Source organism: Strix aluco, chromosome 15 (genome assembly GCF_031877795.1).
Source record: "Strix aluco isolate bStrAlu1 chromosome 15, bStrAlu1.hap1, whole genome shotgun sequence".
Lineage (NCBI taxonomy): Eukaryota > Metazoa > Chordata > Aves > Strigiformes > Strigidae > Strix > Strix aluco.
The window spans coordinates 10,327,031-10,354,572 of NC_133945.1; the positions used below are offsets into that span (position 1 = coordinate 10,327,031).

General features: G+C 42.1%; 1 protein-coding gene across 3 annotated transcripts in view; it reads left to right on the forward strand.

Annotated features, from left to right (window-relative positions):
* MAD1L1 (mitotic arrest deficient 1 like 1) overlaps positions 1-27,542 on the forward strand; it is a 379,581-nt gene that overhangs the window by 192,507 nt on the left and 159,532 nt on the right. For all 3 annotated transcript variants that reach the window (XM_074841020.1, XM_074841022.1, XM_074841021.1), the window contains exons 14-15: positions 16,341-16,429; positions 25,122-25,212. In XM_074841020.1, coding sequence (XP_074697121.1) covers positions 16,341-16,429; positions 25,122-25,212 — 180 coding nt within the window. The remainder of the gene's footprint in view (positions 1-16,340; positions 16,430-25,121; positions 25,213-27,542) is intronic.

Below are 27,542 nucleotides of genomic sequence, written 5' to 3' on the forward strand. Positions count from 1 at the left end.
TTGACAAGACAAAGGCAGTTTGACTTTCCAGTATTAATTAGCAAACCCATACTAATTAGCTTGTATAAGCACAATTCATGCTTCTTTCCCTAAATGCAATTAATATTGCAACTGAAGACGTCTCTGGGCTGTGCTGCTGTATCATTAACATACTTTGCCCTAATTAGACACGGCCAGTAGTGGCTAGAGAAATGAGTTTGTGATTACAACCATAAAAAATCCTCTAATATTTTATATCCTTCAGGGAACTTGAACCTAGAATTTATTTTCTGATTTAAGAAAAATTACCCTTATCATTGTGCTGTGTAATTAAATGAAACTTTGATTTTTCTCTCCCTCTAACCCTTCACTTATTTATTTTTCTTTATTCACAGCTTGAGTGTGTTCCTATTGTAAGGGAACAATGCTTACCCAGTCTTCTGAGAGGTGGTACATAACACAGTCACCAATATGATAAGGTTCGGATGACTTAGCTGTCCCACAGATCTGTGGGGTTTGTGTTTCTTTTGTTTGCTGAATGTTTTTTGTTGGTGGTTTTTTTTTTGGTGTCTAAGCACACTCTTATTTCCTGCAATTTTTGTGTATGTATGTGCACTTTTCTGACAATTTTATCAGCACGAGAAGTTTTCTTTATTGAGGCTAGAGCTCCAATATCTTTATCTCCAGGATGCGCCAGGAGATTGCTCATAAAGTTCACACATATGGCTCCCTGTTTTGTGGTCCCAGGATCTTACTTCTTATGGTATGTTGGTTTAATGCTCTCCTGGCTGAGAGCTAGCTTCACTCACACCAAAATATTATTTGTGAAAAATGCCTTCTTGTTTGTTATATTATTTTTTTTTTCCCTCCCTGAGGGAGGGAAGCAGAAAATGCGTTAGTTTTTCTAATTTTCATTTGCCTTTTTCATATCCTTTTATAGACAGGAGGAAATGGTTGGCTCAAGATTGCCATCCAAGCAATGGCCGTGATCCCTGATCTTACACTTTCTTTCAGTCTGGTTCTGTAGCAAGGGGCATTCATGTCAAGATTTTTTTTCTCCATCATTAATCCCAGAGGGAAGTCAGCTTGGTATTAAAAAAGTATCACCTGTATTTTCATTGCCCTGAGGTGCTGTGGGTATCTTTTGGCTTTCATCTTCAAAAGACAGCTTGGCCCCTGTGGGCTCTGAAATCTATAGACTGCTCATTGGAACAAATTATGTTTCACCCTCCAGCAGATTAAGAAGGATGGATATAAGACTCAGAAGAATTGCTTAGGAGGGTGGGAGGTAAAGAAGATTTGAAGTCCAAGAATGTAGCCATCACAAAATGAATGGCGTAAATTGAGTGTCCTTACAGAAGACATAAAGACACCTTAAAATGAAAATAATGAATGTCCCCTGCCTTGAGTAAAAGTGTTGGTTAACCCTCTGGAAAGAACAGGAGAACCTTTAATTAAGGACAGCAGGTGAGGAATAGTTAAGGTGCCAAATCATGTGTTCAGTCTGATGAAACCATAATGTTTAGGAGTAACTTAAATGCCAGTGACTACCTACACTGATGTTTATCAGGAAAAGTAATGAAGACAGAAAGGAGAATACATGAAAGAAATAAACTCAGAGAACACTGCGCATGATGTAGTTGGGAACTAGCTGTTAACTGGAAGGCAACATGGAAAAATCGCAGAGTTTGGGAAGATTGCAACAGGCATCAATACATAAACAACAAGAGACCCACCCAGTTCATAAACCATGTGCATTATTAGTTGAAGACTTTACTTTCTAGTGGTTGCATAAGACCTCCAGACTTTGAAGAACTGTAACTTTTGACACTTAAGAGAAATACCTGGCAAGGATAAAAATTCTTTTTCATTTTCCTGTACAGGTGATAACAATGATAATATGAAAGAAGTGAACTTTAGTATAGAAAGACCAGCCCTAAGCAACTTGCCAATATAGTTCATTTAATTCTTGTTTAAGAGTTATTCAACATAAAGAAATACAATGGACCACGCATAAGAGCAGAAGTGGTGTTCATTAGTGGAAATGTAAATTTTCTGTATTCTCTACAATGGAATGGCAATTAAATGTGGGATTAGAGTACTGAACCACGGTAGTTATAAATATAAATGAAGCTTTGCTGGGACATATATAGAATCACAGGTTGGGAGCGGGGAGAAGATGACGGACCAGTGCAGGACATCTCCATCTATCAGAAGTGTTATTTCATAATTTCTGAATTGATTTAACGAGGCGACAGCAAATCTCCTTACCGTTTGACAGATTTTATCCTAACACCTTACATGACACTAGAAAACCCAAGACAGATGAGTAGCGTGGCTGTCAGCTGAGCAGCAGCATGAACACAGCAATAGTTTTAGTAAGGCAATTTTAGGGAAATATCCAGTTCTCAGATCAGATTGAAAAACATGAATCTAGTTATAGACAGCAAAAAAAGCCGAATCAGAATGAAATGATACAGTAACAGAAGACTGGAAGAGGACTTTTAGATCATAAAGTCCAGTCCTTTGGTAACTGAGGCAATTGCAGCATATACCTCAGTTCATAAATCTATCAAGCTTGTCTTGAAAGTGCTTTGGTTGTTCGTACCATTGCTATCATTGAAAGACTGCTCTGATAGCTGAAATCGTCCCAATTCCAACTGAAAATATATGTGCAGTTAATATCCTTCTTTTTTTTCTTGTGTTAATGTTCTCCTTAAACTACAGTGACTGTTCTTCCTCCCTCATATTTATGCTGTGATATTTTTATAGAGAACAATTGTCCTCTCCCAGCATTTCATTTGTCTAGGTTAAACAAATCAAGCTCTTTCAGCATCCCCTTAAAACAGGCTCTTTAGTCTCCTCATGAGACTGCAGCTTTGTTTCAATCTCTTCCTGTTTTTCTGTGTCTCCTTTGAAGATGAGTAACCAGAGTGGTCACATCATTCCAGGTGATGTTTCAGCAGGAGCTTCTACAGAAGCATCTTCTACATCTAGTACAGGCAGGTATCTCCGTCCTGGATATAGCTCAGCTTTTCCATTACAGAATCACATCACCCATTTCCACTGCCACATGGCACTGACCTTCATCCCGTGATCGATTAATCCACCCAGCTCTTTGTCCTCCTCTCTAGTATCTGACTGATGAAGACTCAGTTTGTAGGAGAGGTTCTAGCTGCTGTGGGACTTGCACTATTACATTTTAATTCTGCTGCTGTTCCTTCAGTTTTCACCTAGATGCTTCTTTCTGATGTATTTATGCTTCTCTATGATAAAGTCTTTCTGTTTTGTGCTATCAGTAATTTGTGCATTTATATTTTTCGACCCAAGATCTTCAGTGAATTTTGTTTGTTTCAAATATGTTTTCATGATCAATGTCTGAGACATCTTTTTCTCTCTTAGGTAGTTTTACTTCAGCAGAGCCTTTTGTTGCTTGTTTGTTCTGTATATACTTCACAGTGTTTGTATTATTCTTCACTTTATCATGTGGTCCTGTTAATTTAGAAATGTGATTTGTTGAAAGGAGGGGGGTGAGTGTGGAGGAGTCATTGATGCCCTGTTTCAACTCGACTCCCTAACTTTTTATTTTAGAGCTTTGGTTCTCCAGGTGGAGTAGACCCTGGAACAGAGGGATGGAAGTACTCAGAGTTACTCTTCTGTTCTTTTCCTAGCTGAGAGCGTTCTCTCAGTGCTTGTTGTAAACAAGTACATTAAAATTAGTCCTTGCTGTTCCCTATGGTGTAGGAATATAGTGAGCTCTGAGGAACAGAGACAGGATTTTCCCTCCCAGCCCCCTGTCTCTTAGCACAGGGAATGATGATGGGCCTCGGTTGGTTGTGTTGCATCTGCTGCACATTCCCTCTTGGAAAATTCATATTCAACACACAAAACTGTGGCAACATCAGAAGCATCTATTGCATGTGACTATGGGCAAATCAGAGAGTGTGGTGGAAGCTTTGGGATCTTGGTAGATGAGAGCTGACAAACTGCCTGTAGACTGGAGAGGTGATCAGTACATTACACTTCTGCATGTTAATATCTCAATGCTATTTTAATTAGGTTAGAAGAAGAGACCTAGTGAGTCAATTCTTGTAGTTTATCTCTGTTTTAAAAATCTAGCCATGCACATGGGATCAAATAGTACATTCCCTTCAAATTAAAAAGAAATAAACGGTCTGTTTAAAAGTCCCATTACACAAATGAACCTGCTGTTGGATCCATTAACGTGAAAGTTTTATGGAACTCAGCAGCACCGTTCAGTTTCAACAGGACTGTTTTCATTTTCTCATCGATGGCAATAACAGCTGACATGGGGTTAGGACTTCCAGAAAGAAGAAACGTGGCTGCCTAAAGTGGAGAGCTGTCTTACTGCTGCTCCTCCCTTTGGGCTCCCTGTGGGACAGGTACTGCTGGATTGCGGGGAAAGTCTCACCCAAACAGCAATTCCAGCTCAGGTGGGATGCACAGACAATGGTCTAATTCTCAGTCCATCATTTGGAGAGGCCTCCATACTACAGGTGTACCCATAAAACCTGAGCTGTACTGACAAACTCAAGGGGTTGCTTTTTGGTAAAAAGGATGATAGCGACTGCTCCACTTTTCAGCTTGGAGAAAGACTGAGAGTTGATAATGTGCTCTCAGCTTTGTGTTGCAGGATTATAACTGGAACAAGGACTAGGGAGAGAGAAGGGGGTAGGGCTTCTTTCTCTTCAGTTGCTGAGCAGAGGAGAAACGTGGATCATTCTCCTGTGCAGATGACACTGCTGTGCTGCAGTTAGAGTTGTCCTGTTGTCAGTGTTGCTGTTGTCACTGTAAAATCTGAGTTACACCGAGTTACTTGGTAAAAATAAAATGAGTGGGACAGGGATATTATCAGAGTCCTTATTATAGTAGCCACAGCCTTGAGGTGGCTTGAAGTAATTAATACATATGCAAGTATTGTGCTTTTCCAGGCTGCTTCCACCCTCACAGAGTCTGTAAGAAGTTTATGGGCTACCTCAGACTTGTGTAGTTCAACTTAGTTGAACTAAAATTTCCTGGAGGGTGCAGGGGTTCTCTGCTCTGTTCAGCCCTTTGAGAGGTAGGGGAAAATCGCATGAGAGGTCCCGGATACCTGTAGGGTTCAGTAATTTCTGCTCCTTTTTTCTGCCTTGCCTAAAGAGCAGCTTGGAGAAGCTGTAGAAAGAACATGTGCTTCCAGTGCATGTCCAGAGAGGGAAAGGAAGACTTAGTCTATTGAACAGTCATGTTAGGATGGAACAAAGTAATCATTAATCTCCAACTTGCTTGTAACAAGGATGGAGGCCAGTTTCCTCCTGCTTTCACAGTCCTGGGAAGTTGTACTTGTGTCAGAAGAGGACGGTCCTGAGAGATCTGATCCAAGAAAGGCAATTCTGTAGGCACAGTTTATTCTGAGCATGAACAAGGATGAGAAGATCTCTAGCTATGGGATCTAGGGGGAGCATTGAGGGCATGTTCAGTGGATGTGCCTGCAGATCAGTGGTTGCTGGATACTTTTGTTCTTGCCCAGGGCTGACTTTGTGTGTACAAAAAGGGAGATAAAGGCTTAAAAAACATGACGTTTCAAGACTTAGTCCTTGCACTGACAGCCTAATCAGCTTGCTACATTACTTGTTTTACTTTCAATCTTTTTGTGTCTCGGTGCCCTTAGAAGAGCCTGTTCCCAGTGTTTTTTACCTTTGGATGATAAATGCTGGGGATGGGTAGTAGTGGTGGCAGACTGGGGTCTCTCTGAGCTGCTCTGTTAGGGCAGCAGAGTCCTCCAGCAGGAGCTGTAAAACCTAATTTATCCACAGAGACAAGAAGATCATAGAGCAGAATTTTTCCTGTGACCTCATGGTAAATAATGAATGGCAGTGTCCTGCCTCTTTGGAATCGCTTAATTGAGGCTGACAACTCTTTGTTGTATTACAGGATCTAGCTTGTCAGGAGAATTTTAACTTATTTATGAATATTTCATTAACCTCTAAAGACTGGCCGTATAAAATCGAGCTCCTGCCAGGGCCTGTCCTGTTGATGCTGTATTCAGTGCTAATGTCATCCACTGCACATCTCTTACACCTTCTTTCCTCTCCGAGCTGGACCTCAGAGTTTACTGTTGGTGGCAGCAAGAACTTGTTCACCAAAGGTTAAAATGCCAGGTTTCTGCTTTGGCACCAGAACTGAACATATGGTATTTGAGAGGGAATTGCTTTTTGTTTTGTGATTGCTTGCTAGCCACTGAAGGAGACCACAGGCATAATCCTGAGAGGCTAAAATGGGCAGAGCAGTCTTGGCAGGGCCCTGTAACCTTTGCTTTTTGGCACAAGGAGAGAGATTTCCCATTTCTTATGCATTAAAAGCCCACTGCTTCTTGTCACAGGAGGGCCTCAGGATGGGTCATCTAGCTAGAAAACCTTAAATCTGCCCTTCTTAGCCTGTTCTTTGGGGAAGGGTTTTGGGAACAAGACTCCTTCAAGTGTCTGCCACTTCCTTGAAGGCAGCTGAGATGCTCTGTCGAGAGAGCTGCTGCTTTCCCATCGTTGGATCCCTTGCCCCATCCTCATATTTCCCATCTCTGGGAGTTCAAAAAGCACCTTGAGTATGAAGCCCTGCTGGCCCCTGCTCACCCTCCCTCTCTCTGCTGAGACGTGCCAGAAGACAGTTCTCCCAGCTGTGGCGAACTGCAAAATTGGGCTGGAGATGCAGTGCGAGCGAGAGTGCTGTTCTTAAAAGCATGTTGGAGTACAGGCTGTAGGTTGTTCCATGTGAGTTGGAGCAAGAGGATTAAGTTCAATTTTCAAGTCTAGCACTCAGTGAAGGCTCCTTTGCTCTCGTACAGTATTAAGTAGAGATTGATTCCACTGTATTTTTCTGTTAGGAGATGAAGCAACAAAAACGGATGTTAGATTCCTCTTTCCTTTCTTCTTTGATCTTCCTAGGTGGTTGGTAAAATGCATAGATTCTTCTCTGACTATTTATTATGTGATGATTTTTCAACAAGAAAACTGATGGAGGGGGCGAGGGGTGGGATTACAAACTACGATTTAATGAGAATTGTTGACTGAATGCTCCAGAAACTCCTTGAGGGTATATTTTCAGGAAACAAACTGTATTCAGACTTTGTACGGAGGAGGTATGACACCTCTGCAGATTTATTTGTTGCCTTGCCTGTGAATTACAGCTGCTAGAAGGCTTGCTTCTAGCAAAAGTGCCAACTCCTGAGTGGAAGAAGTGACCTGTGTGATGCTCTACCTGAGAGCAGACAACTCCATTGTGCCAGTGCCGTGACCACACTGGACGGGGTTGTGGTACATTCAGTCCAACACCTTGACAGGTTCCCTAAACACTGTTATTCTGTGTTTTGCTGTTCTAACCAGGAGCAATGGGTAGGAAGTGTCAGCCATTTAAGGATAATTACTCCAGAGTTTCCTTCTTGTGGACACCAGCTGTTTTTCTCTCCCTGGTGGGAGGAGCTTTCGGTAGTAATTAAAGGAAACAGTCATCTACATGCTGGTAAAAGTGGTGGAGTGAGGCAGATAACAGCAGAGAGGGTCTGAGCTGAATGAACATGGAAATTAGGTGATCCTTCTTCAGAATGAGCTGTTACAGCAAAGAGAGGGTTTTTGGATGCGGAGCTGTCAGGGATTTTTGCTGACATGCACTGGTGGCAAGGTCTCATAGAAGCACCTGGGAGTGTGGACAGGGCAGGGCTGCAGCAGGCTGAGAGGAAGAGAATCCTTGTCTGCTCCTTCCTCTGGGAGTGAGTTGGAATAAGTAATTACAGTTTAATAAACTCATGAGTTTAAATTAACATCTCCAGTTCCCTTGCTTGGTGGGTCTCTTGCACAGGATGGTTGGTTTTCTTCCCTGTGAACTTTCCAGTGTTGTTCATCTTGAGCTCTGAGCCAGCTTCCATCCTGCTGAAATGTCCAGTCACATCTTGCACCCATTCCAGAGTACCAGAAAGAAATAAATACAGCATCAAGTGGGGATCTAAGCTCAAGAAGACAAAACTAAACCATCCTAAGTTGGTACCCACGTGATGACTGACTTGCTGTTGACATGGGGTCTGTGCTGGTGACCGGGCAGTTGCCTTCAGATGTGCTGTAGCATCAGCAGAACATCTGTCCTTCAAACAGAAGGACGGGCTCCTTCCAGAGCCGGTGTATGGTTCTGTATATACCACTTGTGGGTAAAAAGGGCCCCAGGTGTTACAGTGAATGGGTCAGCTGGAGCATTCAGGCTGTTCAAAGCTGCAGGGTCTTGCACACCCTTCTGCATCCCCAGCTGAAATGTAGAGTCTTGGTCCTTAGTGCACTGCTGCAGGGTAACAGTATTGATAGTGTCACATGATCCCCTGTTCAAGTAACAGCCCTGTTTGCTGTAGATTAAAAAAACAAGAGAGAAAATAAATATTTTCCTGATTATTTTCTCTTAAGTATTCCAGACAGGAGTATTTGAAATGGTCCGTCTGAATATGGGTTAAGCACTTCCAGTTAGACATTATTGTTCATCAGTGATAATCTGCTGTTGCGTGGAGCACCTGTGGTGGCAGGGCTCTGTGGTTCTGCTGGGGCAGGGCATGGAGATGAGCAAAGGGAGGTGGGTGAACGGGCAGGGTCAGCATCTGACAGCGTTGGGGTGTGAGAAAAGACTTTAGCAGGGGCAGGAGGCAGAGTCCTGTGGCAAAGGTGTGTTGTAGGTGTTTGGGAAAGAGCTTGTTGGATGGGCTGTGCAGGAGAAGACTGGAGATTTGGAGGGTGTGATGTGATGATGCTTCCTTCCTTACATGCTTGCAGCTGGGCATGCAGCAGACCTGTGTTCCTTTCACAGAATCATAGAATGCCAGGTTGGAAGGCTCCTCAAGCATCATCTGGTCCAACCTTTCTTGGCAAAAGCATGGTCTAGACAAGGTGGCCCAGCACCCTGTCCAGCTGAAGTGTCTGATGCTGGGGAATCCACCACTTCCCTGCAGAGATTATTTCAGTGGCTGATTGTTCTCACTGTGTAAAATTTTCCTCGTGTCCCATTGGAATCTCCCCAGAAGTGATTTGTACCCATTACCCCTTGTCTTTTCCATATGACTCTGTAAAAAGGGAGTCTCCATCTTCTTCATGGTGATAAGGTCTCCCCTAAGCCTGCTCTTCGCAAGGCTGAACAAACGCAGTTCTCTCAGCCTTTCCTTGCATGGCAGGCTTCCCAGTCCTTCAGTCATCTTTGTGGCCCTTCTCTAGACCTCTCCAGCCTGTCCATACCTTTTTTGTGTAGTGGGGACCACAACTGAACACAGTATTCCTTTGTAGTGGGGCTGAATTTGGCTCACTGAGCTTGTCTGGAGTTTCACCAAGTTGGGCTTGTGCAGCACAATGTAGAGGGGAGGTGTTTGAAGAGAAGTTGTGGGCTGCCTGCAGATTGGGAATTGGAGGGGAGAGAGGGGAAAGCTCATTAGGGCTCCCTTGGGGTAGATGAATTTGTTAATGACTGTGCTGTGCTTTGAAAATGCAAATGCTGTGTCAGAGCTAAGTCTGATTATTATAATCAATCTTCCTTTTGAGAGGGTGCTGGAGATGGGGAGGGGGGAGAGGGATGAGACTGGGGCTGAATTTTTAGATTGCAGATCTGTTTCTCCACTGTCATTAAGGAAACCTGACATTGCCTGAGAGGTCAGCAGAACTGGGGAGAGGCAAATGGTGAATCTGGGAGGAATCATCCTTGCAAGCACCAGTGGCTTCTTGACAGGCTGAAGTTAATTTTGTAATTTTGTTTCTTATGATTGTCCTGCCTGGAAAGTGAGGGGTTGGCATCTGCTCCTGTGTGTGAGCTACCCCTGCTAATAGGAAAGATAGAAACTGCCTCATAAGCAGGATCCTCCAGGGATAGGAGAGAGAGGAGGGTGGCTGCTGCAGACGTCCAGCGGTGACAGCTCCTTCTCCCTTGGCACTTTATTCGTTTGTAGCAAGCGTTCCTAGTAATTACGCCTCTTAATTTAGGAGAGCGAGTGGGAGAAAGGAATATAAATTTGTGTATTAACTTCAGAGATTGGAAATAGGGCAAGCGAACCTTCTCTCTGGGAGATTATATTTGGAAATGAAATAGAATGACATTCGGTATAAACTTGAAAAATTGCTCTCTTTTTACTGCAACAGGAGGAGAAAAGCCACAATCCAGACTATACTGGAGAGAAGCAGAAGTCAGCATATGTCCATTTCCCAGTTTGTGTGTATCTACAATAATATATATACATGCATACGTTTCTAGGAAACTGTTTGCTGGAAGGTTGCTTCTAGCCCTGTCTTCTCAGTGATAAAAGCACACCCAGTTTGTTACAGATTGAGTAACCCATAGAGACTGGCAACACTGATCCAACTGGCCTTTGTTTTAAAGAAGAAAATACATATTTTTTTTGCTTCAACCCAGTGGAAAATAGGTAGTTCTAAACCACTTTTGAATATCTGACATTCTTTGGCTTTATTGCTTTTGGTTCACATAACATCAAGGATTAATTTTCCCAAGAAAATGTACCAACTAATCCTGGGCTGCATAACCTGTTTCTAAATGGCAAGTAATATTTTGTTTTGCAAGTATTGTCCTATTTCTTTGAAGAGTGAAGTTCGCTAAGAAATCTGATGAGGCTTAGTTCTCCCCATGTGTGCTTCTCTGCAGATGTTCTAGGGGAACAGCCCTTCAGAATGTCAGTGGGCTGGGCATACAGAAGAGATGATACTTCTTTTGCTGAGCAGAATGATGTATGGAAGTGCTCAGCATGGCGTCTTACTACCTTGTAGTATTGCTGGACACCCAAATTAAACTCACTGGTGTTCATGTGTGTTTAATTTCTGTCCTGACACCAAATTTATAAGCTTGTAGACAACAGGAGGTCACCAGGCTTGGCGTGCTGCTCTGTGGGAGAAGAGGCAAATAAGATCCTTAGTCACTGCTACGTCCTTTGGAGAGAAGCACAAATAGCATCACTAGAATAACTGGTATATCAAGCTCCTGGGGAACAGTAGTTTGCCTGTTTTCAAACCTCAGCATATGGGTCATACTCAGGGTCCCATTTCTCTGTTCTTGTCTATTTTAGTGTACAGTCTTCCTTTCCAAGTCTGCTTGGTTTTCATACATTTAAATATTTATGTATTTAAATAGCTTCTTGAATTGTGTTGAGACTTATAGTCAAACACAACCTCTCAATTCACCTTTCCATGCTGGCTCTGTGCAATTCAGTTCCTATTTATCTCTGCCTTTTAAAATCAGCTCTTTTGCTGAGGAAGGCCTTTCAAAGGATGTTGCATCAGCCCATTGTTAAATAAACCTTTAGACATTTATAATGGATTCAGCATTTCCTGCTTTTTACAGTTCCAAGAATGCTGAATGACGTGCAGACACACTTCATCAGGATAAGATTGCTGTATCAGCCCCTCACTAAAATGCACTCATTATTCAAATAATAACTGTATGTCTCCAGCATGTGTTCTGTGAAATACGTGTACATGATGTGGGCGAATAAACCAGCCCCTTTTTTTCAACATGCAAATCCTAACTTTAGCAGTGAGTTGAAATACTTTAGATTTTGAGTCCTTTACTTCCTAAAATGAGGCACCTGAACAGAGATCTGGTCATTATTCTGAGCAGTGTTAAAATTTTCAGAAGTTCATAAATGTGGTTTTCACGGGGGACTGATTTGATTTAGAAGTTTAAGTCCTGTGATAAGTCTAATTTTGAAGATGGGTGTGGACAGTGGTGGTCAGTAGGATGCTTTGGAAAGGCTTGTCTTCATCAACGCTGAAGCCCGCTGAAATCAAGTGGGAGGAACAGCAGGTCCGTGGCATTGCGGAGGCTCAGAGTACTTGTTTTGGAGGGGACAAATACGGGTCAGAAATGACAAATGCCAGAAATATACCAAGAAAATCAGGTCTCTGAAGTAAAGCTTTGTTTCTTCTAGGTGTCAGGAGAGGAACTTATAATTTTATGTTTCTCCTGTCATCTCATACGGCTTTAAATAATTCCTACAGAAGGGAGAACCAGCAAGGAACATATTTCTTACACTGCTGTGGGTGTTTGCTATGTCATTAACACTTGGAGGAGAACCACCATCTTGAAATCCTGTCCAGGCAGGTTTGAAAGTAAGGCTGAAAGAAGAACAGTATTTCATTTAATTAAACACTAGACAAAAATCCATCCATGTTCTTGCTTCCTCTCTTTCTCAGTTTGTAAATAATGATTACAGTACTTATTTTGGAAGAAGTATTTTTTTTTAATCTTTTGGGGTATTTGCATATTTATGGAAGTGGACATTCTAAAATTACTCAATATACCAAATGTGCCCTGATCACTTTCTATTGAGAGCAATAAAGCTGGACTGAAATTCATGCTTATGAAGTGAAAGAGAGTAGAAAAGGTTCAGGATAAACGGGATCATTTTAGGTTGAGAGCAAGAGGCTCCGGTATATTCTGAGAAGAGAACATCACATAGTGAAAATGTTGAGTACCTGTTTATGTGTTTTTATTCACAAGTCATGGACTCTGACATTACTCATTATTCTGCCTTTTCTAGTGTCATAAAAACCTTGGATAACTTTAAAAAAAATAATAGTTTGGTTTTTTTTCCAAGTTGCTAATGTGTTCTGTACAGTGGATGTATTGCTGAGGGTCTGATCCTGGGTGATATTAACCCTGAAGCTCCTGCAGAAGTTGTAGGTACTTAGGTTCCTCTTGTGCAGTTTTCAGGGTAAGAGATGCAGTGCTATATTTCAGGACAATGTTCTGTCTCTGCTCTGGATGCTAGTTAAAAGAGACAGATCAACATAAAAGAGAGCTAAAGGATCCAAGCCTGACCTAGGTCATTTGGTACTGAATGGGGGAATACAGCAATGAGCTGTAATTTGAGCAGCCCTTTTCCCCTCATTGCTGGGTAATGGCTTCTACTAGTTTAATGTATTCAAAGTAATAAAAGTTTAACTCAGCTAGTTATATAAAATTATTGGTAAAAATTGGAAAAGTTTAGTCAGGAATATTGAGTTAGTCCAAAAAGCAGAAAATGCCTGCTGAAAGTGTTATCTGGTGGACAGGAGAGACAAGGACCAGAAATTAATTGAGGCGAAGGGATGTTATGGGAGTTAGGCAGAGAAAACAGCAAGAGAAGATTGGCTGTTCCTCTCCTTATCCCTTCTGGAGGCCATTCTATGCCACTGGTACTGAGAGGACAAGTGGACAGGAAGGGGCAAACTGCCACTGCAGTGAGTCATTTCACACTTATCACCCCGTCCCTGGAGCTATCCTGAGAGGCTGGGTCAAAGGCAACGTTCTCAGTAACCTCCTCACCTCTTAGGCTTGCACATAGTGCTGAAAATTATGTAGAATATGAGTTTGTATTTCTCCTATTAGTGCCTTCCTGTTGCTTATTTTCCTCGTTCAGTTCTGCTGCTTCTTTCTCTTTTCTCTGCTTTCTGTCTTGACTGCATCATGCGCAGAGCTGCAGTGAGGGTCCAGCTGGAGGAGCGGGCAGTGGCAGCTGGTATGAGTGTGCCAGGTCTGTCTGGAGGCTGGCAAGATCATGTTCTGTTTGGATTGTCCAGCAGACAAAGCTACAAGTAAGAGAAAGGTTTTATCAACGGAGTCCTTATTTTTCGCACTCTTTTGCTGTTCTCTTCATCCTTGTTTCATGGAGACCTATTTGCCTGCACTGTGCTGCCTTTGGAAAAGCAGGGTTGGATCCCAACAATAAGCCACTCCATCTTACCTCAACTAACTTTCTTTTTGCCGTGGAAAAGCCATAAATAACATCTTTAATATCATCTGTGAGACTGGCAGCCAGGTTTGTATTCCTCACTGAAACCCTAACAACGAAAGGAAACAAGCAGCATATTTTGAATGAAATATTTAATATCTTAATTGTTTTACTTTCTTTTTATTCATAAACAAGTACTGAGGTTTTAATGACAATAATTTGCTGCAGCACAAAGTTGTGCCTTGGCCTGAACTTGAAACCTTCCAGTAGTTTTAATCCTAGTTCTGGGAAGCAGCTTTGTGTCAACATTTAACTGCCCAAGCCAGTTTCATCTGTAAAGATATCACTGTGCCCTTCTCTCCCTTCTCACCTCAGGCACATCAGATTTGCAGTCCAGGTAGTTTTGGCGCTTGAAAATTGAGAGGACACAGAAATGACATAAAATGCCCTTATGGTCCTTGTGCCCTTCCCTCCTTGTTCTCCTTCAACAGCTTATTCTTAGAAACCCAGCAGAATCTCATCGAGTGTACCTGGCACTAATTTGTCACCACTGTATATCAGGCGAGACCTGCGCTGATGCTTTCCACAGCAGCACTCACTTGAGCATGTGTGCATTCACTCTCCCGTCTCCTTTTCCCATTACACACTCCATTTTTTTTCCTCTCTATGCAGACAACACAAGAGACCCCAGATCACAACAGCAGATTATTCACCCACCCGCTTCGTCCCCCCTTCTCCCCCGAGAAGGCAGCTGTGATTTATCTGCTCATGTCAGTGAGCAGGTGGCAGTTGGACTCAAGGCTTAGCCCGCTTAGCCTATGATAAATAACATATTTACCAGCCCTTCCATCTTCAAATGCTGTCCACATGCAGTCCAGAAAGCAGCACAAAACTCTTAATAGCAAACACATCCATGCTTCAGCAGACGCGGGAAATGGGAGATATAATGAGTGTTTTCCTGGTAGAAGTAGGTTGGAATTGAAGGCTGCTCCTTGTCCCAGTACCTTTTATTCACATTCCTGGAATTATCTGGTGCGCTTGCTTTATCCCCAGCCATCTGTGATGGGCTGAGCTGGGAGAGATAAGCTCAGTAATCAGAAAATTGAGGGAAGCATTTCTGGCTGTGATAATCTTATCAGGCAGCTAATATACATTAACATTTGTACAGCCTGATGATGCAGGTGGGTTTTTGCTTATTTTTTCTTCCTGGATGCCTTTTGACAGGCTGGGGGACAGGGCTTCAGGGTGCCAGGGGAAAATTTGGCTAAAACTTCTTTTCTACTCTCTTTCTTCTGCTCCGTCCCTGTGGTATCAGAAAGAGGAGGGGGAATAATCCAACCATCCCTTCTCTGCCCTTTCCTGCTAACAGTGCTGCCATGCTCTGTCTGTCTTTGCTGGCAAGCATGGAAGGGCAAAGAGGCAGTATGTCAAAATTTCAGTTCTGGCTGAGCAGTATGACTGCACGTGTCAATATGCTCCTCTTCCTTGTAAAATTGGGGGAGTATCTGCCAGCTTGCTGTCTTTGCAAGAAGCTTGCTATTGCAATGTGATGTTGTTCTACAAGTCTAATCGGTGCTGTTGAAGGGAATGGTGTATTAATGGATTATTTCCCTGATGGTGAGCACTGTGCTCTCTGTGGTCATAAGTTTTGCATCTGTAATAGTGCTGGATTGCTTATTGTTTTCCTCCTGAGTGAAAAATGTACTTTCTGTCAATAGATTTATTAGGGAAATTAGTTGTCAGGTGCTGAAAGACAGATGACAAAAGGAAATCCAGAATCTCAAAGATGAGTGAAGCAGGTCTAAGCTGGGATAAGGTGCTGGAACAGAAGTTTGAGTATCCTCTAGGTAGTTTGCCTCTGCTTACACTTCATAATAAATAATTTTCTGAGAGGTTTAGAAGCAATTAACATACATAGTTTATCAATCTATGCATTTTCTTGATAGCTGAAGTAGGGATACAGATTCCCATAAGTCAGGGAGCCTGGGAATGGTAGAGTCTGGGTAAGAAGTTTTCATGTCTGTAGAGTTTTGAAGTACTTTCTTGTGAGTTCCTTCCCAAACAAGGCCAGAGGCAGAAAGTATTCATGATTGTTTGTTTGTTCCACCAGAGCTACCCGGGCAGCTTGAGCTAGAAGTGTATATTGGAATGTGCTGGAAATATTCCCCAGGCTTTTGGATTCAGTGTATGTGTCTCAGAGTTGTCCTGGACAAGGCAGCATGTTCATTTCTTCTGGGGAGGAATTGAAGATAAATGAGGTTGAACAATCAATACTGAATCTCGGGTACCAGCAAGCTCCTAATACCACACAGATAATTCCCTGCATCCCATTATCCATGGAGGATGGATTGGGGAAATATCTGGAAGAAAAGCAGAAGCTTTTCTTATAAACAATCAACTTTCTGTGCCTCACCTACCTTGGAGAAAATGTTGGGGAAGGCAAAAGGGATTGCAGAGGGAGGCAGGGTTAACCAAGTTTTTGACATTCAACACATGAAGAGTTGTGCTTCGCATCTGTATTCTGAGAAGGGTCTGATCTGTGCAGAACATCATGATTTCCTCCTCCTCCCTTTGCTGTTTGTGTGTGTCCCTTACTAGTACTGGAAGAACTAATTCCTTTTCTCTTCTGCAGCTGGAGGTGGAGATGAAGGTCCTGAAGTCTCAAGAGTGCACAGCTGAGCAAAGTACAGTCATCACCAAGGAGGAGGTTGACACGCTCAGGTAGGCAAAGCAAGGGGAGGGCTGAGAAGATTCTGCTATTTTCAGTGGAACTAATGAGAATGGAAATGCCCAGGGTAGTTTCGCTGCCTGCTCTGGTTATTGCCGTCTCGTGGTAGAGCACCAGTTACAGGACCTCACCATGCTACAATGCATGAAAACATGTGTGTGTATGGACTGCCTATGTACATAGGCTGCCTGCCATTCAGGGAGCAGCGTGGTAGCACCAATCAGAACGTATTTTCCTTTATTTCAGAAGTAGGATGTTGTTTTCCCAAGCACACTTTAATTTCCCGCCAGATTTTATAGACATGAGAAATCCATGAAGCATTAACAGAAAGCCTCAGCCCCTGATCTTTCCTACATTTAGATACTTTATAAGCTTTTCTATCTTTTGGGATGCTGCAGACTCTCTTCTTTTAATGTTTGGGGTCTCTTGCTCTCAGTTAATTCATAAGACTGTCTCCTGCGTCACTATTCCCCCCGCTGGCTTTCTTTCCTGTGGAAACAGCATTGCTGTTTGTTTCTCATTTTGACCAAATCTCAACTGTAAATACAAGACCTGTTGGCATGTGTGTGAAGAGGTTTAGAATCCAGCTTTTGTAATACTGATGTGCGTGTAGCCCTGGAGATAAAAGAGGGATGTTTCCCCTTGTGCATTGCTGCAGATGGCAGAGGGGTACCTGTTGTGATTCAGTGAAAGAGAAGTTACAAAACAGCGTTTCAGCGGAGGATACATGAGCATTTACAAAAGCTACAGTGAGGCTAGACAACATTTCCATGTATTTATTAAAGCATTTACAGCTTCCATTCCAAAGCAAGTGACACAATAAATACTGAGCACAGAAAAGTTCATCTGTTTCTGAATGTTTAATAAAGTTCCTTTTATTTAAGCTGAGCAAATCAGATCTTGACAGGCTGAGTTTTTTATTCTCAGCTGATGTAAGACTTTGTCTGGAGTTTCACTTTTTAATTCTTTTATATTTTCAGCTCCATCACTATAAAGTGTTACTGCCTCATAGGACTGAAAGTAAGATTTTGCAGCAAGCAGAATCTTGCAGAAAGCAGAAATTACTGGCCTCTACGTTATGACTTTGCTCTTATGCTTTGCCTCTGGAGCTTGTTTTATGGCTTTGAAAGCCCAGTTCCATAGCAGAGGGGAGGTGTTTGAAAATAACACATGTTCAGCTAAGTTATTCCAATACGGTTTAGGGCTGTACACCTAATCTTAGGGACTCACTCATGTAGTTCCCTCAAGGTGGTATAATAGTTCTGGAGACCCAAGACATACATCTCCCTTTTTTACTCTGTTGTACGTTTGAGTTCTGGTAAAGGATAGTATGCTATGGCTTCCCTTTTTCAGAGGCATACCTCTCCTTTTTTTTATTCTATCGTATGTTTAAGTTCTGGTAAAGGATAGTATGCTATGGCTTCCCTTTTTCAGGGGGATAAACCTGTCTCTATCTGCTTTTGCGTATTGTGGGTATTTGTTTGACCTGAGCTCCTTCAGGTTTTTCCTTTGCTGAGGCACAGTAGACCCTCTGAAACCTGATGTTTACACTGCTGCAGAAGTATTCAGCACCTCCTCAGCAACACTAAACCTGTCACTCCTGATTAATAATATGCCTCTATATCAGTAAAGCCAGCATCCTGTTTGCTGTCTTCTGGGAGCTGAAGGTTTTCAGAGTATTTCTACAGTACCTCCTTGGTCTCTCCCTCCCTGGGTTGGTAGGGCCTGCAGCACCCTTTCATGTAGGAGACGCTCAGTCTCTTTATTTTCATCTCCAAGACTCATTATTCGGTGTTTATCTTCACTGAACAGCATTTGCCATCTATTAACTGAGCAGCTTCAGGGATAGCATGTGTAGGGGGAAACAGCTGGATTGCCACATAGTTCAGGAGCACTTCATATTGCAGTAGGCTCTTGGCAGTGGGGATAGAGATGTCTGGTTTTACCCTGAATTAAAATCTATTTCCTGGGCAGGGACAAGTGGAGCTCGCAAGTACCTGCTTGTGGTGTTTGGTTTTGCTCAAAGGTAGCCCTAAACTCCCCTAGATAATGATTTTCTTGCTTTGTTTTTAAAGAATTTCTCTGACTACTAATCTCATCTCTCTCCTTCTTTCATGAACTTGTGTCCAACCTTTCACACAAAGCATGACAGAAACACAGGCCTATTCCCAGTAAAGCTGTTGGTGGTGCAGAGCTACTCTCCAGTGATGAGCCGTACATTGAAAGCTGGTTTAGCAAAGAGGCTAAGCTTCTGCAGTTGTTTTACGGTGATATTTTGTCTTTTCTTTCCCATTTCAGTACCACATGCTCCTGAGGCTATGGATGCACTGAGGCCACAGTCCCAGGATCTAATTCCAGGCTGTTTTTTCCGTTGCTTTTTTACTGAACCACTTTTAGTTGTTATGGCTGGTTTAAATACTTGTCCCAGGCCCTGATGCTAGTCATGTAGCTACAAAGCTGTTCCAAAAAGCATGGATTTGTTTGTTTTTAATCACCCTTTTCACTCTTCAGTTCTAACAGTGGACTGTTAGACTTGGTGTGGAGTGTTCTTTTTCTGCTGGAGCTATCTTTGCTGGAGAACTGGTAAGCCAGTCCCTGCTCCTTTTTCCTCACTGTTCACTACTGTGACTGCTTCAGGTGTCTTCTCAGACTCTCAAGCACTCCATTCAGCATTACAGAATCAACTCCATGAAGATTTTTTTCTTATGCTTCTAGACTCAAGCAGTCAAAGGATATGGTTGGGCCTTATTTTGTGATTTCTGGCATTTTCTGTGCATTGGACAAGAAACTGGGTCAAGTTCTTTCTTCATAGAAGAGGCTTTTTCTCAAAAGAGTTTAAGATAAATCACTATCTTCCCCCAGCCTTTTGGGGTTCAGGAATCATGTGCTCAGGTCCACACCAGAACACTCCTTGTGGCTCAGCTGGATGTGTCCTCTCCATACAGCAGAGGCGAATTGGTAGCTGCAATGAAAGAACAGAACAGGTTTGGAGGATAACAGAGGTTAGTATGGGAAGGGATTAGGTCTGCTGTGCCTCGTCCTCCTCCTCTGTCCTTTTGGGCCTCAACAGGACTGGTTTACTCAATTTTATGTAGCTGCTAAGGCGAAGCAACTAACATGAGTTCCACTGTTACTCCTTCCTTCTACAGACTGCTGCCAGAAATTAATTCTGGCAGAAAATGGGGGGAAGAATGCAAACTTTCAAATTGGAAAGTGGGGAAAGAAATGCCACAGCTTATGAGGGAGTTATTTCTATTTCTGTAGATTATTGTGGTCTTTGAAATCCCATTAACCTACAGTACGATGTGTCTGCTCTTCTGGACTGAGCCCAGCCTCTCCAGTTAGCTGCTGTCATGAAGGAATGTGAAAAATAACAGAAAACCAGCAGAAGCCAGTGAGGGAAGTCTGCAGAGCAGGAATGGACTGTGAGCCTCCAGGCATTTCCATATACACCCTGTGGTTAGAAGCTAACTTCTGAAAACAAAAGCAGGAGAGATATAAAGGAAAAAAAAAATCCATATTAATCCTCCTGTGAGTGAATGAGAGCTTTTAAAAATATATCTTTTGTCTCATTTTTCTTTAGTATGAAAAGGAAATTTTCAGCAAGAAACTTGAAAGACTTTATCAGTTTTTCCTCCTTCTCTTGAGAACAAAGTACTCTTTCGTCAGACCTTTTATGACTTTAAATGTGAAACTCTCTCCCATCATCATTGTTTCTGAAGAGACAATAAAAGCTGGTGCTAATGCTGTCATTTCTCACACTTCTTTCTTCTCCCTCTGAAATCATATTTGTTTATATTTGGCAGATCTTATGAAAAGAAGAAGTGGTCAAACTGTTGAGTTCATGCACTGTGGGTTATAGGAAAGGAGAGAGCATCTAGGCATTAGCACCTTCTAGAGGGAAGGTGATAAATGTGCAGAAACTAGTATTTCAGAACCTATAAATAAAAGTAATATATTTAAAAAGAACTTCACTAAAGACTTAAGGGGCAACAGCTGAAAGACCTTTTCAGCTGGAACAAATCTGAACTTTTTCTTTCTGCTGTCAAACTGCAACCCTAGTAAATCCTAAATGTTTTCTGTGGATTTAGTGACTGGGTAGAGTTACAGTAATTCAAAAGAAATTCATGTCCTTGCCAATGCCTATTAGTCACACTTGCTGGAATTCTGTCTGCTCTGCTCCTAACACCATCTCAATGCCATCTGGATCCCTTAATAGCATCTTCCCAACACATAGATTTTCTGCTCCATTCAATAGTTTCCTGTTCAGCAATAGCTTTTCCACATGGCCATGTCCTCTTTGCAGATGGGGCCTCTGTGAGACATGTCCTCATTGGCAATATCCACACTGCTCTACAGGCAATCACATAACACATCTGAGAACATTAAAAACAAATAAAAGAAAGATAAAGGGGTGATGGTGGGGAGTTGTCACTGGTTAACTCCACCGAAAAGCTCTGGACTGAGGGAGACTTCTGGAATTGCCTAGATGCTGTTGAAAATGAGATTCCCCCCTTCTTCATTTCTAAAATGAAGAAAGGCAGCCTGGCCTTTCTTTCTAGCAGCCGTTGCTCAGCACCTAAGCACTTTTTAGATAGACTGAATGCACATGGTGGGATGTCTCCTGGTTCCACAAGTGTTGTTTCAGGAGACCTGAGGCTGTAGGTTTTTTTCTTCTTGTTCCCTCTTCTAATTTGGGACAGTGAAACATGCAGTGGAGGCAATATAAAGCTCAGTTTTTAAAAGTGGGAAAATTCACAAGTCTGAGCAAATGCCAATGAATCTGTATTCTTGCACTAAATTTGATCTTGTGAAAGGCTGTGGAGGTGGCTTGAATTTACCTTGTGCCTGTGGAGCCTTCGACTCTGGGTTAAGCTGTTTGCATCTGATGCAAGAAATGTTTTCCAGAAATGCAAAGAGATCTTTGCCAGAGTATAAATATATTCATGTTTTCAAACCCCTGTATGGAGAAGTTGTTGGTAAATTTTCCAGAAATTATTCCAAATGATTTTTCCCTGTGTCACAAAACTTGAGAATGGTGTCAGTATTTCAGAAAGTAACTGATGTTTCTTCCTTCCTCGTGCTGCAAGGCTGCTTTTAAAATGGGCGCCAGCATTCATTCCGGGCCAGACATTAAGTTGATAGATGGTTTGTGCTGTACCCAGATGTTTCTGTACTCTGCTTTTTGTGGTTTTCACATGAATTTATCTTGGATTGTTCTCCCTACCTGAAAGTAACTCCCATATGTAATAAGTTGAGGCATGCAAATCGGTGATAAAATAGCATTACATATCTTGTGCAAATGTCCCTGGACAGAGGGAACACAAGGTGCATGCAGACTAAGGCTGTCTTTGTGGATGCTGATGCATCCAAAAGCAGTACACAGTTGGCCCTGTACCTGAATTTACGTAAATGAAAAAATTCAAGTGCCAAGCAAGTAAATATTTTTCAATATTTGACTGCTGTATCTTAACCACCAGCTGCAAATACTTTGCTGTGTTTATATATAGATAGGATTTCCCTTCCTTCTCTCTCTTTGCCATTGGGAAGAGTTCCCCAGGGCTGGAAAGCAAAGCTAGAATAGCACAAACTGTTTGCTAATGGTACTTAATGCTTTCCCACTGGAGATCCAGGACACTTAACAGTGTTAAAAATAGGTTAGAAGAGGGATAAGTAGTGAAAGCTCTAGTCAGTCCTAAAAATCTTTCTGGTACAAAGAGGTTACAGCAATGTTCCTGGTCCTCAGCGCAGAGGAAACGGCAAGTTTTGTCTCTGGAGAGCTGGGCCGAGGCAGCGTGGAGGGGAGCTGCCCAAGCCTCGGTGGGAGGCCCCACGCTGTGTCTGGAAGGAGGAGACCCTGAGAGCTGGGGCCTTGGCAAGGAGCAGGCGTCCGAGGGATGAGCCCAAGGGCAAGCTCGTGGGGGAGAGGCTGTGGTCATGAGCCACACTCGCAGGAGCTCTTGTGCGTGCTGCCGGCCGCAAAATACGCGGTCGGGGTACGTCTGCTGCCTGACAGCGAGTGTCCAGTGCTTTGAATCACCGCTCTTTCTTCAGTGAGGCACGAAGGGCACAAACAAATTATTAAATCTTAAAATTACAGGTGAAATAGCAGCAAAATATAATGACTTAAACCTACCCTTGTTACAGCTCACTTGTGTCTTGCATCTCTGTGAAGTGTGTTCTGGTGACTGCTATGATGATTTTTAAAGGGCATGTAAGAGGCCTGAGCTTAAACCTCCACACGCAGAAAAGTTCTGCAGGCAGATAACAGCAACATCACAGCTTATTTGAGAGGCTGGATGGGGAGAAATTTGCTCTAAATTAAAATTCAGCATGTCAAGTATGGAGGAAGTACTGATGAGAGTCCTGTGTCTGGCTCTGACCTTTCAGTAGTTGCTGTGCCGTTGTTCCTCAGAGAAAAATGTTGCTGTTCTTCTGGCCTGTTCTGCAATCCATTTAGAAACATGCCATTAAAAGCATTAATTCCATTTTGAATTTCCATTTTTTCCGACCTTTTCAGTCTCCTGGTTCTTCAGCATTCTCCATCCCCGCTAGCTTTGTGTCTCTTCTGGAAATTATTGATGATCTTTTTTAATGGCCTAGACAATGCTGAAAGCCGTTCCTCGGCATTTTAGAAGCTTCCAAGAGTGAAAAAAGATGATACTTTATAATATTTGAAAATTACCAGCAGGGGTCGGGCTTACAAATAATTTAAGCAATTCAAGCTGCATATTTATAAAGGAGACATTTCTGTGCTGAACATGATGTAGATCAACCAGCTTCTATGTAAAAGTTTGCAACTTTTGCCCAGTGAATAGGAGAAACAGCTTCTTCATTGCACCTGAAATTTCTTTTGCATAATTTTGGGATATTGGCAGATGGGTGCATTGTTTGTTGTCACAGTGCAAGGATTTTCAGCTTAATTTAGATCATTTAAAAGGGAGTATTATCAAGCAAGAAAATTAATTTAAAAAAAATATTCTGGAAAAGGATCCTGAGAAAATTGAATGCAGAGATCAATGTTAATATGCATTAGTTGCACAGTTAATCCCAGAAAGTTAACATGTGAAAGGTGAGGTTCTTGAAGCAGCATTAAGGTTTTTGTACTTTGTACTTAAATGCAAGCAAAAGTGTTGTATCAAACGTTTTATAATAATATGTCCTGCCTAACAAGTTTGATAGAGTTCTCTGAAGGGTTCCACAACCATTTGGCTAAGGCTGATAGGATTGATATAATGTATTTGACCTTTCAAAAAGCTTTGAGCCAAAGGTCACAAAGAAACTTTACTCTGATGGAATAAGAAAGAAGGTTCTTTGTGGGATTAATAAGAATATAAAAATCACAGAGGGCTGGCTGTCCCAGTGCACTGTCTGCAGGGATGGCCGGGGGTGGATGACCACGCGAATAGGGCAAAGCTATTGAGGTACTTTGCCAGAAGGCTCTTCTGGCTTCTAGTGCCTTGTCTCCAGGATTTCCTGAGCCAGAGATAATATAATGTCTTTCTACTTTGTAAAGCTTGATGCATTTTTCTTCCATTAATTTGCTTATGTAATACAAAGTGAAAAGATGGAAAATCAAATAAATGTTTTCACAATACTGAGGGTTTGTCATTAGGTTCTAGAATGATTTCATTGGGAACTTGTTGTCCAACACAAAGAGGAGTTTGTGAGTAGTGAGGTGACAGAATTTGAGATAATATGAAATTATGCAGCTTATCAGGCTGTTCAGAGTTTCAGAAGAATCTTATGATGCTGCTTTAGTTGGGAAATGAAATTGTACGTCAATAATTACAAAACCCATGCGCATAAGAAAAAACGCCTTTACTTTTACTCCCACAGTAGTGGGCTCTAAATGAGCTGTTATCACTCAAGAAAGAGATCTTACATTATTGTGAACAGTTTTCTAAAAATATCAGGTAAGTGCTCTGTAGTTAAAAAGACAAATAGAATACTAGGAATTATTAGAAGAGAAGTTGAGAACAATCCAGAAAGCCTCATTATACCACTGAATATATCTGAGTGCTGTTTGTAATTCTGGCTTTTCTCATAGCAAGAAGTCTATATAAAACTTTGAGGAAGAACAAGGGAGGGCAATAAAGGTGAACAGAAATATGGAAAATCCTTGATGTGAGGAAAGACTAAATTGAGATTCTTCAGCAAATAATAGAGAAGGCCTGTAAAATGGTATGGAGAGGGGAGTATGGTACAATTATTCACAATTTTTCATAGCAGAACTAACAGGCACTCAGTGAAATAATCACGTGAAGTATAAAACAAAATGAACTAATTTTTCATACAGCACATAATTGTGGAACTTACTGCCAAGGCGTGTTATGAAGGCCAAAAATATAAATCAGATCAAAAAGAGATCTGATGCACTCATGGAGATTTTAGCTGTTGGTGGTTATTAAGCATGATGGTCTAGACTCAGTCTGTGGCTCAGGAAGTATCTAAGTTAGATTTGCTTTATATTCAAGTTGTATATTTTTATTATACTTTTACAGATTATATTTGCATCATACAAACTTGTATATTTTAGTCATGTTTTAACTGCCTCAGTAGTGTAGCTTTGTGGTACTGAACACAGGAATAATCTGATACTCTTGTAATTTCATGTTTTACTTGATTTTTTGCGGTGGGACTGTGCAGGGACACAGTGTCTATTATCTTTCCCTTCTTCTCCAGGCTGAAAATTGAGGAGCTGGAAGCTGAACGCAGCAGGCTGGAAGAGCAGAACAGATCTCTGGAAATGAAACTGGAGAAGCTAACTCTGCAGGTAGGAAATGGGGAGGTCCAGAGCAGCTGCAGTGCCTGCCATGGTCCATTCGCCAGAGCTGTTCTCACAGATGTGCCAGGATGCTCACAGCACACAACTTCACTGCCCTCAATCTGGGCAAGGGAATTTTCGATGCAAACTGCACCAACATGCCGGTATCTCTGACCGCATTACTGGAGTGTTTTGATGTCAGATGCAGTCACACAAATGCAGTTGTCTTTTTTGATGCCTTTGCCTAGAACCTCTTCTTCTTGGAGCCTTAAAAACTGTTCCATTTTAAATAACTCCACTACCATAAGTTGTCTGTCTCCAAATTCATTTGTGCCAAAGCGGGAGTGTAGACAGGGCTCAACAGCACGGAGCTGATATGAAAATTTGAGCTCCCTTTGTACTGAAGACTCCACTGCTGCTATCAGCAATGGAGACAGAGAGCACCAGTTTGTGGCCTCATTAGATAATAGTTTTCCAAGGCAAGAAGCATCAGTGCTATTGAGAGGATGACATGGCAGCATCTCCAGACCACAGACATGGCGAGCAGAAGGTGTGGAGTCAGAAGAACGAAAGGGTGTGTTTCTTTTGCTGCACTGCTGTGGTATTTTACCTTTTCCTGAGGTAGTGCTGTCCTGTATGGCCAAAGGTCTTCAGCTTTTCTCTCTGGATAGGTCCGTGAAGTCTTGCCCTCCTTGAAGGAGGGCAAGCGCACCTGCAGCAGTTGAGTGGACTGTTTATTCAGCTTGCTCTCATTCTGGGAACAGCTTTCCTGTGCAGAGGAGGGGCATGGGAGTTGTTTCAAACTTTTATAGGTTTCCTATTTGAAAGGTGCTGGAGCAAACAAGAACCTGAGCCTGTTTTGTTTAATCAAAGCCCATCCTGCTATGAACTGTGTCATCTCTCCCTTCTGTTCTCTCTGATATGCTGAACAATTCAGCATTGTAGCATTTAATTTTCTTAATTTTTTCCTTTCCTCTTCTTTTTTTTTCCATTTTCGTGTAAATTGCTTCATGGTGGAAAACCTGAAGGTTTGAAATTACCCAGATTTCAGACAGACCATTGATTTTTATCTTGACACCTATTAGAAGCAAATCAATTTTTTTTTTTTTTATTACCAATTCCTAGAGACAGAGAAAGTGACAGCTTTGATAAAGCAGGAAGCTAAGAGCTGCTGAGCATCTCTGCTGAGCCATGTTTAGTGTGAAACCTGTCACCCTGCTTTCCTTTAATTGTGTTTCAGTCATCAGGAGATGAAAGCTTTGGGCTGGTGTTTCGATGCTTAGGTCTCCAACTAACACAACAGCAGCTTTGGTTTCAGAGCAGATTACAACTCTCTCAGGTAGCATTTAATCTGCCAACATGGTTTTACAGTGGCTGCTGGCTTTCCAAGAAGGCCTGACCAGAGGAATTCCCTATTTTCTTTGTGATGTCTTGAGATGCTCCACTTTGTTTGCTCATACAGCTCTTGAAATGCCAAAACACCAAGCTTTTAAAATTACAGATTCAAAGAGGAGAAAGGTCCGAAGTCTTCTGTGTAGTCTTGCTAATTGTTTGCCTTCTGGTTCTTGGAAGAGGAGATCATCAGTAGGTACTGTTCAGATAGCTGAGCTTTCACAGTATAGAAGAGTGATGTGGTGATAGGAACAAGATGGGACCTTCATACTGTGGTAAAGCTACTATACAATAACAGTTGTACTGTTCACCAAAAAAGGCTTTGAAAGCTTGTCACAGGATGCCCATGACTTATCTCATTAATGGTGCTTGCTGTTTGAATTCAGTATTGTGTAGGTCAGGGCTTTGTGGAGGAAGTGGGGGAGAACAGGAACAACCTGCAGATAGGGCAGAGTAAAAATTATATGGGAAGGTGTGGAAAAAGAGAAAGATGGTCATCTGGCTTAGCAGGTCTAGGAAAGAGAAATCTGCCAGTCCCCCAAAAGGCTAGTTAGTGAGCTGAATTAAGGTAATCATGCTCTTACATCTGCTTTGCCAAGGCTGAGGACATGGCTTTAATTATTTAACAGGAGGTAGCTCCCCCCTTCCTTAGCTTCTCACTTTAGTTGTGTTTTAGAGGACTGGATGCCAAAAGCAGCTTCTCTGAAAGAGGAGGAGTAGAAAGGAAAGCATAAATATAGGAATATGTAAGCTGAATGCTAAAATGTGTGCCCACCTGAATGGTCAAGATTTCAGAACTCCTCAGAGGAGAAAACATCAGCCTTCCCATTTTTTATTCAACCTGAGAATCAAGTATATTGACAGGCTAAGCTAAGAATGACTTTTTTTTATAAACACGTTGGAAGAAGGTTCCTTACAGTGGGAACCCACTAAGTTAAGGATAAGAT